The following is a 15,615-nucleotide window of genomic DNA, read 5'->3' as shown; positions in this document are numbered from 1 at the left end:
AAAGTTCTTAGACAGGTACAGAAAGACAACCAGACAGAGACGACTCACTTGATTCCAGTTGTGCATGTGTGCTGTCTGGTATCCTAGGAATATCTCTGAAAACACAGAGAGAGGGAGGGCGAGGAGGTGGGAGGAGAGAGAAAAAAACAGGTCAAATATGGAAACATTCTGAGGTCTATGTGGTCTATACACCGTCTCCTCTTTGAAACAACTAAGCCTATAGGCCAGGAGGTTGTTGTAAGGTCTTACCCTATAGGTCGAGAGACCACCAGCTCCACCTGGGGCTCAGGTTTGGACTCAAGGATAATATTGTAAACTTCTTTAAACGTGGCTCCTTGTAAATGTCTGCCATTCCACTCCAACACTTGGTCACCTATAAGGTACACACATACATAATGACTGCACAGTACACCCTGTCTCAGGGTCCATGTGTCTGGAGCATAAGACACCATATCATCAGTCAGGTGGGAGAGTTTGCAGCTGTGGTGGGTGTGTAGCTGGTCTACTGGTCAGTGTTCAGGTGTGGTGGGTGTGTAGCTGGTCTACTGGTCAGTGTTCAGGTGTGGTGGGTGTGTAGCTGGTCTACTGGTCAGTGTTCAGGTGTGGTGGGTGTGTAGCTGGTCTACTGGTCAGTGTTCAGGTGTGGTGGGTGTGTAGCTGGTCTACTGGTCAGTGTGCAGGTGTGGTGGGTGTGTAGCTGGTCTACTGGTCAGTGTGCAGGTGTGGTGGGTGTGTAGCTGGTCTACTGGTCAGTGTGCAGGTGTGGTGGGTGTGTAGCTGGTCTACTGGTCAGTGTGCAGGTGTGGTGGGTGTGTACCTGGTCGAAGGTGGCCCACTGTGTCCGCCAGGCTTCCTCTTCTGACCTTGGTGATGAAAGCACACAGCCGGCCCGACTCTGTGATCTTCCCACCCACCACCTGAGGAGGGTCACAGAGGTCACTCAGGTCACTCAGGTCACACAGGTCACTCAGGTCATGACACTTTACCTCAACTCAGCCAATACAAATTCAATTAGTGGGTCTTTTACTTTGTTTCTTGTTTAATGTTGTTTGCTTCAGTGTAGACACTCCTGTTGGGACTGACCCATTGCTGTCATTGAACTTGGTTGCAAGTTGCTTTATATATTTGGCTGTATTTGCAAATAGTATTTAACCCAGGCTAGCTTCAGACTAGGTGGCCTAAGTACAGAATAAATACAAGTGGATCTGATACTGGAATATCAGGCAGTGCAACCAAACTCTTTAGACATGTCTCTTCAATCACTCTGTAGAGTAGACAGGGTTGTACAGTATTATGTTCGAAAATCCTGGACACCTCCCTGATTGAATGAGGCCATACAGTAAATCTGACCCAACAGAGCACCTAGCAGAGAACTGATTCAGTCAGCTTTGCACCAATCCCTATGATGTCATACATTCACTCATCGCCTGCAAGGTCTTTCATTCTTTGATGACAAAAAGGATAACATGTTAAGGGTCAATGAAAAAAGTACATACAAGTGTGTGTATACGTGTGCATGTGTGCGTGTCCATGCCGGTGTGTACATATTTGTGTGTGTGTGTGTTGCGTGCATATGCGTGTGTGTGTTGTCAGTACATGTTTGTGTGGGTGTGTGTGTGTGTTGCCTGTATAAGTGTGTGTGTGTGTTCTCCCCGGGGCCTGCTCTGGTGCTCTCCATGGTGCTGAAAGTCCCCAGCCCTGCAGGGCAGAGCTGTGTTGTAAAAGCCTGGGCCGCTCTCTCTCTGTGGGCATCAGTCTAATAAAACCCCTCTTAATGGCAGCTGAATGCCAACATACAAAGGAGCTTAGGGAGGTCCGCCAGATGAAATGGTTTTATGTAACAAGCTTGGGCCTGCGAGAGGAGATGAAGGGAGGGGAGGGGAGGGGAGGGGAGGGGAGGGGAGGGGAGGGGAGGGGAGGGGAGGGGAGGGGAGGGGAGGGGAGGGGAGGGGAGGGGAGGGGAGGGGAGGGGAGGGGAGGGGAGGGGAGGGGAGGGGAGGGGAGGGGAGGGGAGGGGAGGGGACAACCTAGTTGGCAGTCTGGCTGACTGGTTATTTGGTCAACTGGTTGGCTGGTTGACTTGCTGCTGTTGCTGAGATGACAGAAAGGCACTGGCCAGTCACAAACATGGCCATTCAGGATGTTCATTCAATCAGTAATGATTTTCTCATCTTGCCACTCTCCTGTTCTATCCTGATGGTCTCTCTCTCTCTCTCTCTCTCTCTCTCTCTCTCTCTCTCTCTCTCTCTCTCTTTCTCTCTCGTTTGTTTCTTTCTCTCCTTTTCTTTCTGTCTCTCTCCCTATCTCTTACTCTCTGTCACTTTCCCTCTCTCTCTCTTTCTTTCTTTCTTTCCTCTCCTTCTCTCTCCCTCTCTCCGTCTCTCTCTCTTCCACTCTTTCTCTCTTTCACCGTCTCTCCATCTCTCTCTCACCCTTCTCTCCCTCTGTTACTTCCTCTCTTTCACTCTCCATCTCTAAAGACCTCTAAGGACTCCATAAAAGGAAGGAACCACATCCCTCTATCTGCGACCACATGGTGATCTGGGATGAGGCCGGGGGTAGGGGCAGCCCTGCAGGGAGTTTAGAAAGGCCAGGCTATAACATCAGAAGGGCACCCGCTACTGTGCATTGATGGAATTAGGACAAGAGTGTACAAATATGGAGTCATATTCAATAGTTTGATTTTAGCAGGGAGACTGACAGGGTCACAGTAATCTGTTTGTGGCCAGTGGAGCGAGAAATGTAGTTCATTAAAACGATTCAGATTGAGCATGTTTGGAAAACTACAGTGTTCAATATCAAACACACTCCATTAATATCAATCAGTGGGCTAATTAGGATGCTAATGAATATTTATATTGAATAAAACAATAGAGTAATCAATCATCTGCAGCCAAGGGTTGCCAAACAGCCAAATATCTCTTTGAAATGACACTGTGTGTGTGCGTGTGTGTGTGTGATTATGCATGTGTGTGCGACCAGACAGGTCCTCACCTTCAGTCCCAGCAACGCTCCCGAGTCTGCTGGCACGCTGCCATCCTTGAGACGCTTGTTGAGCAAGATCCGACCAATCAGACGATCGCCATCTTTGGAAGGTTGCCATGTCACCGGGTGCTACAAGGTTAGCGACAACACACATACACACACAGACGTGTTTTACGACCGATTCGCAAGACATCAGACTACTTCAGTAAAAACACATGCCATCATGATACTGAAAGTTGTGGGGTGGAGGAGATGTGTGTGGGGAGGGGTGTTGGGGTAAGAGAGGAGAGGGGACTATCAATTCAATGTCATTGTATAGGAGGGAAGGATCACACAAACCCCGTTGGTTTATCTAATCTGCTCATTAGGGCTCTTTAGCGTTCCTCTTTCAGATTACGTAATCTGGATTTTCTTCAGGATTACTGGATGTCCCAATTAGATAATATGAGGCAAATTAAATTGTATCCTAATTTATCATAAAACGCCCCCTGCAGAAGCACAACCAAAGCGTGTGTACAGTTCAGTAACAGGAGTCTGTTTTCTGTTGTTTAATAGCGATGTCAATATATAGGGGATAATCTTTCTAACGTACATGAAATATTCAGCAGAGACAGAATACTTTGTTCTGTCTGTGACTGAGTTTTTAAGTGCATGGTCATTATCCTCAGCAGTTTGTGGGACCCTGCCAACATGGAGATGCACTGGGGAGACATGAAGACAGAGTTCCATGCAAAGTAGAGCAGGAAGCCCCAAACTCACACTTTCCTCTATACCAGCCCCAGTCTTAGTCCTATCCCAGCCCTAGTCTTAGTCCTATCCCAGCCCCAGTCTTAGTCCTATCCCAGCCCTAGTCTTAGTCCTATACCAGCCCCAGTCTTAGTCCTATCCCAGCCCTAGTCTTAGTCCTATACCAGCCCCAGTCTTAGTCCTATCCCAGCCCCAGTCTTAGTCCTATACCAGCCCCAGTCTTAGTCCTATCCCAGCCCTAGTCTTAGTCCTATCCCAGCCCTAGCCTTAGTCCTATCCCAGTCCTAGTCTTAGTCCTATCCCAGCCCTAGCCTTAGTCCTATCCTGGCCTAATCTTAGTCCTATCCCAGCCCTAGCCATAGTCCTATCCCAGCCGTAGTCTTAGTCCTATGCCAGCTCTAGCCTAAGTGCTACCCATCCTTAGGCTTAGTCCTATCTTTAACTAAGCTTTAGTCCTATTGCATCCCTACCTGTAGTACTGTTTCAGTCTCTAGCCCAGGTTTAGCCCTAATTCCAGCCCAAGCACCTGCCCCAATCATAGTTTTAGCCCAAGTACCCCCCACCCCCTCCCCCAAAAACCCTGCTACCCCCAGAGTTGATGTGAGTTTGGGAGCAGCCTTGCTTCACCGCTCCGCTACACACACACTGTACAGCTCTCAAGTGGAACACTCAAACATGAGGAGAGAGAAACCAGATCAGTAGGGAGCCGACACCCCCAACACCATGAAGGACACAGATGCACGCCACCCGGATGAAGAAGGAGAAAACAAAGTTTACATCACACGTGACAGCGGACAGGGGAAAAAAGAAAAACTTTTTTTTTTTGTCAGTGCAAAACAAATCCAACTGTCCTTGGTCTAGAGTATGCTCGTTTGATGTTTTGAGAGTCATGTGAACTGGGGGTGGGGTGCTTTGGATGAGGTCGTATTTGTGTGTGTGTTTGTAGTTGCAGGGGTGGGGGTGGGGGTCATGACAGCTAGAAGAAGGAACCTGTGTTAGAGGCGTCCATGACAAGTTAAGATGGCCGCCAGGTCACTAGAACTCTGAGAGTGACTGACATGCAGCTGGAGTTGATCCAGTGTGCAATAACAAACAGAAAGGGTTCAGTTTGGTCTTTTGAAACATAACGGTGCAAAACTATTCTTTTGTAGGGAACAAACAGCAGAGCAAGCAAGAGGCACCACAACACTTCCTCATTAGGCCCCACCCAGCAAAGGTGCAGTCAATCACAAAAAAAACAATCAAGGGGGAGCTCAAGGGGAATTAATATTCAAAACAACCAAAGAAAACATAAACAAACATCTCACCTACTCACAATCAGTGACAGATATCAACAGAGACTGGATGAGGTAGGTCAATAACTCACAACTCAAAAACAAAAGGGAGAGAATGCAGGCTAGATGAGTTGGCGGTACCTTCTCATGGCTATGGCTATGGTCCTCATTTAGGGTAGTACTACTGCACGTGTCAACCCCAGAGTCTTTAACCGGGGGCTCATACCACTCCATGTCCTCTTCAAAGGAGTGGCCCCCAAAGCGAACCATTTTCTTTTGCCTCTCAGATAAAGGCTGTGTCGGGTCGGACATAAATGCCTGCTCAAATGTTTTTCTTTTTCCCCATTGACTGCCCCCTACAGGTGTGGGATAGAAACAGAAAGAAAAACAGAAAGACACATGCGAGAGGTGTAAATAAAACAAAGAAAAACATGAGATGTCAGAGGGGGGATGGGGGGGGGGGGGGTAGAGGGGGAGGGGGGAGGGGGGAGGGGGGGGGCGAGGACAGGACTCCGCATGTCTCACCAAAGACATTGGGGAGGCCTCACTGCTGTGCCAGGAAGAATGGTCCCACCAGTGGCCATCCAAATCTCCTGTGGACGGACCACACACACACACACACACACACGCACACAGGCACACACGCACGCACGCACACACACCCACGGGCACACGCGCACACGCACAGGCAGACGCACAAGCAAGCGTAGGCACGCGCACGCACGCGGGGAACAAAAACACATTCAGGCGCACACGAGCACACGTACACGCGCATACACATATACATGCATGATGAGCACCAGCACACACACACACACAGACGCACATACACACACCAAACACACACATACAAGAGAGAGAGAACAGCGATAGGAACCAGTGAGGATGCAAGAAAAAAATCACACACAAACGCACGCACACCAGACATGGACATCCGCATACACAGATAGATATCTGTTCCATCAAGTCACAAACACACACAATTATGGGACATGAACCCAAAAAACGCACGCACACCTGAAGTACATTTGAGGTGCTTTACGCAGACACAGACATTCTCACGGTTAAGTGTTCTCTCCATTCCAGCTCCTCTGCTCCCTCCATCTCTCACTCGGGAGGAAAGGCATGGAGGGATGGAAGGATGGAGGAGAGGGCAGGTCGCAGGCAGCCCAGGTCTCACACCTCATATATTATTCATCCTTGTTTCCTCTCATCCTCTCCACACTGACATGCTGTTTAGCTGCCGGGCTTTCAGAAACAAGCCGCAGATCTCTCGCTCTCTCTTTCGCTCTCTCCACGTCTCTCTTTCACTCTGTCTCTCTCTCTCTCTCTCTCTCTCTCTCTCTCTGTCTCTCTCTCTCTCTCGATCTCTCTCTCCATGACTCTCTCTCTCCATGACTCTCTCTCTCTTTCTCCTTCTTCCTCTCTCTATGTCTATCTCTCTCTCCATGTCTCTCTTTCACTCTATCTCCCTTCCTATCTCTCTCAATCTCTTTCTCCTTCTTCCTCTCTCTATTTCCCTACATCTGTCTCTCTCTCTTCTTCTCTCCACTCGTAACTTTAAATCAGCAGACTGACTCGTCTTGTTCAAACAGAGTTAGCGTTGCAGCTTATCTTATCAGGCAGCATGAAGGTGGATGTGAGCCAACGCTGTAATAAGCTTAACTGGGCCAGTCATGGCCCTGTCACAGCACCGTCAACTGGGCCAGTCGTAGCCCTAGTACACAGCACCGTCAACTGGGCCAGTCGTAGCCCTAGTACACAGCACCGTCAACTGGGCCAGTCGTAGCCCTAGTACACAGCACCGTCAACTGGGCCAGTCGTAGCCCTAGTACACAGCACTGTCAACTGGGCCAGTCGTAGCCCTAGTACACAGCACCGTCAACTGGGCCAGTCGTAGCCCTAGTACACAGCACCGTCAACTGGGCCAGTCGTAGCCCTAGTACACAGCACCGTCAACTGGGCCAGTCGTAGCCCTAGTACACAGCACCGTCAACTGGGCCAGTCGTAGCCCGACACAGTAACTTTAACTGGCCTCAATCTAAAGTGCACCACAGAGAGCTTTTTAAGATGGCATCCTGATTGCTACAATCCTGCAATTGCTGCAGACTTGAGAGACAAATGGCTGAAATTGCATTAAAATGTTGGGTTCTCTCTCTCTCTTTCTCTCGGTCAACGTGTCCAAAGAGTTTCGAACAGAGATGTGAACCTTTCAAGTAGTGGTACCTGACAGACACATCCCCCTCATCTCTGCCGTGGTCCTAACATTCCTCTCTCCCTCTGGGGACGGGCACACATGCCGGAACTTTCCATTTGATTAAGAGGCTTAAAAAACCAAGCTAATTAAAACGAGGGAAAACATTTGGAATTGAAGGTAGGTTCCCACAGGAGGGAGGGAGGGAGGGAGGGAGGGAGGGAGGGAGGGAGGGAGGGAGGGAGGGAGGGAGGGAGGGAGGGAGGGAGGGAGGGAGGGAGGGAGGGAGGGAGGGAGGGAGGGAGGGAGGGAGGGAGGGAGGGAGGGAGGGAGGGAGGGAGGGAGGGAGGGAGGGAGGGAGGGAGGGAGGGAGGGAGGGGAATCTGCGCTGGGAGAAGTTCTGTGACCGTAACCAGGACATACTGACACCTTATCGCATTATTCTACTCCTATTAAATCAGTGAAGAACAGAATAAAGGACTTCTTTTTTGAGAATCTAAACCTAGCATTGCTCCCTAGAATCTCACACTGTAAGATCAGTGTTGATTAAAAAAAAAACGTCATATTATCTTATTTCTGTTTACAGTAGTGACCTAATCTGGTTGTGACCATTAAAAGCACAGAACAGTTGAGCATAATACAACCAAGTCCAGATCTTCAAAAGCTTTTAATGGTCCAGGTCTTCAACTCTGACTCCAGTGCTGTGTGGTCATACATTCACACCACATAGAAAAGTAAGACATGTCTATGTTTAGTGTCCTAGTTACTGTATACTGAACTGTACACCGTATAGAATAGTTCATATCTCTTATCATTCCAGCGCATGCTGTTGTCTCTGTGTTAGAGTATCTCTGTTGTACTCTGAATATCGTTGTTGTTCTACTGAGTTGTGCCATGACCTGGGGTGCAGACAGGGTCGTGTCAAATCCTGTCACAATTCATCCTGCGACTGGCCTGATACACGCATCCCTTCCTTTGTTTGACTTCCTGTGTACAGCGAGGGGTCTAATGGGTCCATATGGGAACGGTTCGCTTCTAGCTCTTTCCTAATGCACAGAACCATGTTAGTGTATGTGTGTGTGTGTGTGTGTGTGTGTGTGTGAGAGAGTTGTGACATTCCCAAAGTCAGATCCTTCCCTGCAGCCCAAATCCCCTCACGTTCCGGTCGCGGGTGGACACGCTAACCTGGTTCTCTCTCCCCACTCCTCTAATGAGCCGCACAGCTGCAACTCGTTCCCCAACCAGAGCCCTCGGAGGAGGAACGCCGTGAGAGGAAGACGCCTCCAGGTACAGTGTGTGCCAATCGGGCTGGCCGTTCCCACAAAGTGTGTGTCAGAGAGCTGTGTGCCACACGTCCAGCCCAGAGCGTCTGGCCCAGGTGGAGCGAGGCTCTCCCATGAGAAACCCTGAGAGGAGGTACTAGTGTCTTCATATTTGAACCCTGATTTTTTGATCAATCAAATTCCTCACTTTCTGTCACATTGTACGTGTTTCAGCCCTCTGGCTCTCCGCAGTCGTCACAGTGTCTGCGCGTGTGCATTTGTGTGTCTCCCTCTCTTCCTCTCTTCCTCTCTTCCTCGCTCCCTCTCTTCCTCTTTTCCTCTCTCCCTCTCCCTCCCTTTCTCCCTCCGTCCTCCGTCCCTCCTCCCCTGCTACCCCACTGTCTCTCCCTCCTTCTTCCATTCCGACTCCTTTCTTCTCTCTCTCTCGCCATCCCTCCCCCATTCGGTCTGTGTCAGAGAGGACTCCTCCCAGACAGAAACATGATGCCTGTATGGGGACAGTGTGCCCCGCCTCGCCAACAGCTGGCGACCGCACACAGACACACACACATCCACTCAGACACACCTGGCCCTCGCTCATTATCTGTCCATTAATGTTCGTACCACAATGAAGCGGATCGCATCTTCTGTGCGTGTGTGTGTGTGTGTGTGCCTGCTCAGCCAGCCAGGGCTCGTGTGTGTTTCCAAGCAGAAGGAAACTCATCACTGCCATGAATTGTGAGCATCAGCAGACTGTAGCCAGCCTGCCTGCCTGCCTGTCTATCTACGTATTTTCCTGCCTGCCTGCCTGCCTGCCTGCCTGTATGACTGTCTCTGCCTGCCTGTCATTGGATCTGTCTCACTATCTTGTCTGTCTATCTGTCTGTCAGCCTGCATCCACATCGGCCCGCCTCCCAGTCTCCCTCCCTCCCTCCCTCCCTCCCTCCCTCCCTCCCTCCCTCCCTCCCTCCCTCCCTCCCTCCCTCCCTCCCTCCCTCCCTCCCTCCCTCCCTCCCTCCCTCCCTCCCTCCCTCCCTCCCTCCCTCCCTGCTTGCCTGCCTCCCTTTTCCAACTCTCCCTCCTATCGCTCTCTCTCCCTACCCCAATTCTGCGCTTTCCCCCTACTCTCTACTTCCCTCCCTCCATCCCTCCCTCTTTCCCTCCATCCCTCCTGCACTCCCTCCATGCCTCCCTCGCTCCGTGGCCCCTGCAAACTGCTGATTCAGGGCTGAGGAGGAGCCTGGGGAGCAAGGAGAGAGTTCAGCGCCAGCAGGCTCTCCATCACTTTGACAACTCAATAAAAACCAGTGTAAACTATTAATTGGATCATTAATTATTGACGCTGTTTTTACTACAATTCTGGGGGCGAGAGCAGAAAGAGAGAGAGGTGAAACATTGTGTGTGTTTAAACATAGTATCCGTGAGGAGAGGAGATTGGGGAGGGAGGGGAGGGGGGGGTTGTTTTGGGAGGAGGCAGACCGTTAAAGACGTCTCGTGAGGACCCAGATGATTCCTCGTGGCACCCATGGTTCTGGAAGATGTTCCTTTTTTTTTTTTTACACACTGTTGAAACCGGTAGCAGACCGCCTCTCCTTCCTTGTCCGATCCACCTCCTTCTATCCGTGCCGCTCCTCCCTTCTGCTCCCCTCTCCTCTCTCTTTCTGTCCGCTCGGCACTCTTATGAGACAGCATGTCGGAGGATCAATAGGCAGGAAAACTGAAGGAGAGGGACGTCTCACTAAATCAGTCTCCAGCCCTGGCGCGCATGAGCCAGGCACATTACGGCTGGCACACCCCTCCACCCTCCTCCTCCCTCCTACAACACCCCCCCCCCCCCCCGTTCCTCTTCCCTCCAGTCCCCGCCTCCTCACCTATGCCTCAACCAGGGACCCCGGGGTTACAGAGCATAGTGAGACCTGCTTAGCTCACCATTACCTGTCCATCTTTTAACACCCCCGCCACACCCCTTCACCCTCGGGCACTCGAAAGGCACACACACATTCACTGAACAGCTCCAACAGGCCGAGTGACCACATGGCCAAAATATGCTTTCTCTCTTTCTTTCTTTTTCCCTTTCTCACCTCTCCTCTTCCCTCCTGTGTGAGAGGCACACAGGTACTGACTCAGTCCTACCCAAACCCTAAGAATAACTCGCTCTATTTCTTTCTCTCTGTCTCTCTGTCTGTCTCTCTCTCTCCCTCTCCCTCTGTCTACCTATCCTGTAAACCTGGAAAGTCCTCACATCAATAATGTAGCCCAGCCAAGCCTGTGTGTGTGTGTGTTTGTGTGTGCGTGTGCCTTTGTGATGGGGACACTTACATAAGTAAGCCTGACTGACTGTGTTTCCCTCCAGAGAGGTGCTACAAAAACACTTCTCAATCTCCACCTCCCCATCTACCCTCCTCCAACTCTCTCTCTCTCTCTCTCTCTCTCTCTCTCTCTCTCTCTTCTCCTTGTCCTCTCTACTCTCCTCCCACATCCATCTTTCCCCTGTCATTTCTGGTCACCCAGACCTCCCTCCTCTGTGTTGTCAAGCGATTCTGACGTCTCCAAGGCAAAGGCCCCTATAATTACAGCTTTGACAACAAAATCAATTTGCAATTACGACCACTGTCGACCGCGAGCGCATTCAAGTGGCCAAATGCTAGAAGGATCGCTTTGGATGTTAATTCTGTACAAAACAGGTTTAATTCAGACAGAAGGAGAGAAAGAGAGTGTGTGTGTCTGCCCCTGTCCATAAACATTTCCCTGTTTCCCACGAACAGACAGGTGCAGGGTAGGGACTGAGAGTTAACTGTGGGACATTTCGATGGGTCTCCTTGTTGCTTCTGAAGTAACCTTGCACATGCATAGTGACCTATGCACTTTGTAAAGCTCTCTCTTGGAAGTCGCTTTGGATAAAAGCGTCTGCTAAATGAACAAATGTAAATGTAAGTAAAGGAGGTCTGAAAAGCAGGGCGGAGGCACATAGCCGTGTTCCTTCTCCTCTCATTGGCCTTTCATCCACCACAGGTATGTTCTCAAACAGGGTCATTGAGGATCTCACTCCAAGCTGCGGAAGACAATTAGATCCATGTAGGGGCCTGAGCTTCTGTGTTAGGTATACACTTGTATTCAGACTACACACACAGCCTAATCTCTCTCTCTGGGAGGAGGTTGAAAATGTAGCCTAGCCTAGCCACACTCGATCCATCCATGTGTACTCCAAATCTCTGATGCTGAGGCACCAATGCTTTGGTCTTGGAGAATCCAGCAGTGGGAAGGTTTAATTAGCCCACCAACATTTAATTACATCAGCCTCCACCTCTATTAATTAATATCCAGACCTGATGACATTGTTCTAAGGCTCTGGGTGCTGCAGCTTTCTCTGAGTGACTGGAACCAACCCAGGCCTTACACACCGTCTGAAAGAGGAGTCACACTCACACACACACATCCACACACATCCACCTACACACACAAACACACTGTACCCACATGTACCCTACACACACAGACACTCACACAGACAGGACACACATTTGGCCAGCGGATGTCCTCACCAAAGCTGAACACCCCGTATATGCGGCTTATACAAACACACACACACACACACACATAGGTGTGGTGCTAACCACCGAACCCTCTGACTAAGAAGAGTAAGAGAGAGAGAGAGAGAGAGAGAGAGAGAGAGAGAGAGAGAGAGAGAGAGAGAGAGAGAGAGAGAGAGAGAGAGACAGACAGACAGAGAGGGATGGAGGGGCGGAGAGAAGGAGGTCAAGTTCCCTACCTTTTTCGCTGACAGACTCACTCTCAATCTCCACGTCCTCACAGCTGGTGTACTCGGGCGTGGTGGCCAGCTCCTCCTCCGAGCTGCTGAGAGACACCTGCCTCATCTTCCCGCCCCGCTTGGTCTTGTGAGGCTTGGGCGGGGGCGGGCGCACCGACTCGGACTGGTCGGAGCTGAGCGAGTCGTTCCTCAGCATGGTCTCCATCTTCTCCCTCTTGGTCTTCCTCACCGCCGAGCTGGGGTCCAGGTGGTGCTGGCCCCCCCTCCTCATGGGGTCCTCCCCCCGGCGCAGGTCCCCCCTCTCCCCCAGGACGGGGCTCCGGTGCGGGGTGGGCGGGCTGTGGTTGGACCCCCGGTGGCCGGCCCCCATGCCCGAGCCCGGGGGCCCCGGCGAGGAGCGGTCCATCGAGTAAGACCTCTGACCCACCATGGGCGGCCGGCGCTCCGTCAGGTGTTGCCGCGACAGCCGCACGGGCCCCATCTCCGCCTCGTCCATCTCGGTGTACGCCAGCGACACGTCGCTGTGGCGGCGCTCGTGGCGCGCCCGGCCCACCTCGGCGTGCATGCGCATCTGCTCCTCGTACGGCTGCGGCTTCACCGGGTACCGCGCCAAGTTGGGGTCCGAGCGGTACCGGCTCTGGTACTCCTCCTGGCGCTGACGCTGCATCTCGTACTCGGAGGGCGGCGCGTCGTCTAGCGGCGGGTACTCCTGGTCCAGGGGGTACTCTTGCGAGTGCCAGCGGCCTCGTTCCCCCCGGTAACTGGCCCTGGCGGCGTTGGCGTCCGGGTGCATGGGCGAGCCCCGAGGCGCCCCCCGCCGCGGGTCTCCGTCCCCGTAGTCGGACGGTGATCTGGGCATGCCTCCGCCGACCCCGGGGGCATACTGCGAGTGGTCGCCCCGCTCCTCCCTTTGGTTGTATTTTTGGTTTGGATCCCTGGATGCCGATGGGCTTCTTTTCCTGTCAATCAAGAGCACATGGGGAGAGGCGGTCGGTTAGAGAGACGAGGGAGAGGATGTCGAGGTTATGATTGGCCACCACAGGCGTGGGAGGAGCTTAGGTCGAAATATTTTTTTAAAATCTCTTCTCAGACTCCAAAAGGAAGAGAAGAAAACGTGAATTTAAAAAGTACAGTAATGTTTAAGTTGTTCTCTGAAGCGTCCCTTTCATTTTGTACCTGACAACCTTCCATAGATTTCATAGGGGCTCATTAATCACCCAAAGTTCCCGGCTCCAGCTGCCATGTGATTGGCTAGCTTACTGTGCCGTGTGATTGGCTAGCTCACTCACTTGTCTCACTCACTAGGCTGTTCCAGAGCAGCTCTGGCCAATCAAACTTCAGTATCACCTGTGAATTATTGTTTGCTCGACCACACCAGGCCAGGTCAGACCATATAAGACCTGACCAGGTCAGTTTAGGTTAGGCTAAGGAAAGACAGTATTGGGGCTGGCTGTTGCATAATAAATCCCTGCAACTGTCCTTCATTCACAAGCCCAGAGTTGGATGGCAGGCAGGCAGGCAGCACACACACACACACACACAGTTCTCTCAGAGGCACTTCCCTTGCTGACTCTACAGTCTCACCCCTACGGCTGTGGTGTGTGTGATGGTGGGGGAAATGCTTCAGTAAGAGCTCTTAGTATGCCCCCAAGGCCCTGGGCCGATGCCCCCTTAGGGTTGCTGTTATGAAATAGTGCTGTACATCCTCTCTCTCTTTCTCACTCTTCCTACACACGCTCTCTCTCTCTAACACGCACACACACACACAGCCCGGAACACAAACAATCAGCCCCCTCACAAACTCACACATACAGCCCTCAGGCACACATACACGGACACAGCCACACACTCCCAGACTGTCCCCATGCACACGCACACACACACACATGAACCCCATGCACACACACACACACACATGAACACACATACACAGCACCCCGACAGGCTCCAACTGCCTGGCACATGTTCTTACGACACACACACTGTTCAAGCCTAACGTGGCCTCTCGGGCCAAACACCGAAAAGTCGAAATCTTCAGCTGCAATGTCGTATTAACTCGCTTATCATTAGCCAATCATGATTCACTCATTTTTCGACGAATATGCGTTCTTTTTCAGTCCCAACGCCCCATTTGAGGCCCCACGAGAGCCTCGCACTCATGTTGGGGTCAAATTCAAAGCTTCCTTGGTTAAATGCCTCGCTCAAGGGCACAACGGCTGCTGGCTGGCATCGGCGCCATTGGAGCTCGGGCCCCGTAGTGTGAGGAGGCCCTTCACACAGGACCTTCTGTCAGTGGTGCACACTGCCAGCTGATCTCTCTGTGCTCACCAGCTCAACGAGGACACACTACGCTGATACCACATCTGAATTCAGGCCCATGTGACACACAAAGACAAGTGTGTTGCAACACGCACACATACAGGGGAAAAGAGGGTGGAGGGGGGGGGAGATGCAGACAGACAGTATTGTGTATTCAGGACACCCACTGCATGGTGGCGATAGCAGGCTGGTGGTGTAGGATAGTGACGTACGCAGAAGCTGGGCTGCTATGATCTCTCCTCTCCCCTCCTCGCCATAGCGCTCCTCTCTATTCTTTGCCCCTATTCTTTACTCCGTCACGACTTTCTGTGGCATTCTTCACCACCGACGTAAGCAGCTAACTGCGTCTGAAGTACAGACCGCGTATCATTGTGCAAGGCAAGAAAGAGAGGGCTGAGGCTGGGGCTGAGGCTGGGGCTGGGGCTGGGGGAAGGGCATGCAAGATGGAGGAAGGCGATTGGGGACATGAGGACGGTAGGGTGAGGGGAGGTGTCGTGAGGAGCGAGGATGGAAGGAGGAGGATAAGGTGGAGGAGGGGAGGGAGGGAGGAGGAGGAGGAGGGGAGGATCCGGTATGATAAACCTTTCCTGGCGCTCGGGGAGGGTGTGTGAGCGGTGACAAATCATGAAGGCTTGATGTGGGTTATCATAAAAGGAGGTTATCAGACATACATTAACACCCAGCATCTGCAACCGTCAGAGCTGCAAACTGATTTACAGTAGCACGGAAAAGCCCGGACTGTGTGCTCTCTTGCTCTCTCTCTCTCTCTCTCTCATTCTCTCTCTCTGCCTCTTTGTTTCTCTCTTTTCCCCCCATCCAGGCATTCCTTTTTCTTACCTCTCTTTCTTTTTTCTCTCTCGCGCTCTCGCTCTATCTCTCTCTCTCCAGCTTCATTTTGGGCCATTAACCCCAAACAACACATCTGCGATCTGACCCACACCTAGAAGAGGGTTAGGTAACACCAAATGTTAGGAGTGTTGGAGGACAGGAGTGAGCTGCCCCTATCCCGGGGCTGGCCGGAGGCTATGCTGATGTTCCATTACAAACCAAAGGAATGCCACAAGC

General features: G+C 51.7%; 1 protein-coding gene across 2 annotated transcripts in view; it reads right to left on the bottom strand.

The window, feature by feature from the left end:
• The window catches only part of rims2a (regulating synaptic membrane exocytosis 2a), a 106,291-nt gene that overhangs the window by 51,058 nt on the left and 39,618 nt on the right, over window positions 1–15,615 (bottom strand). For both annotated transcript variants that reach the window (XM_084707910.1, XM_084707920.1), the window contains 6 exons: window positions 12,232–13,190; window positions 5,148–5,362; window positions 2,995–3,114; window positions 818–917; window positions 250–373; window positions 49–95 (listed from right to left, as the gene is read on the bottom strand). In XM_084707910.1, the coding sequence (XP_084564036.1) occupies window positions 49–95; window positions 250–373; window positions 818–917; window positions 2,995–3,114; window positions 5,148–5,362; window positions 12,232–13,190 (1,565 nt within the window). The remainder of the gene's footprint in view (window positions 1–48; window positions 96–249; window positions 374–817; window positions 918–2,994; window positions 3,115–5,147; window positions 5,363–12,231; window positions 13,191–15,615) is intronic.

Source organism: Hypomesus nipponensis, chromosome 2, assembly GCF_054491055.1.
Source record: "Hypomesus nipponensis isolate SF chromosome 2, ASM5449105v1, whole genome shotgun sequence".
In the NCBI taxonomy this organism is placed as follows: Eukaryota; Metazoa; Chordata; class Actinopteri; order Osmeriformes; family Osmeridae; genus Hypomesus; species Hypomesus nipponensis.
This window is presented reverse-complemented; position numbering and strand designations above follow the sequence as displayed.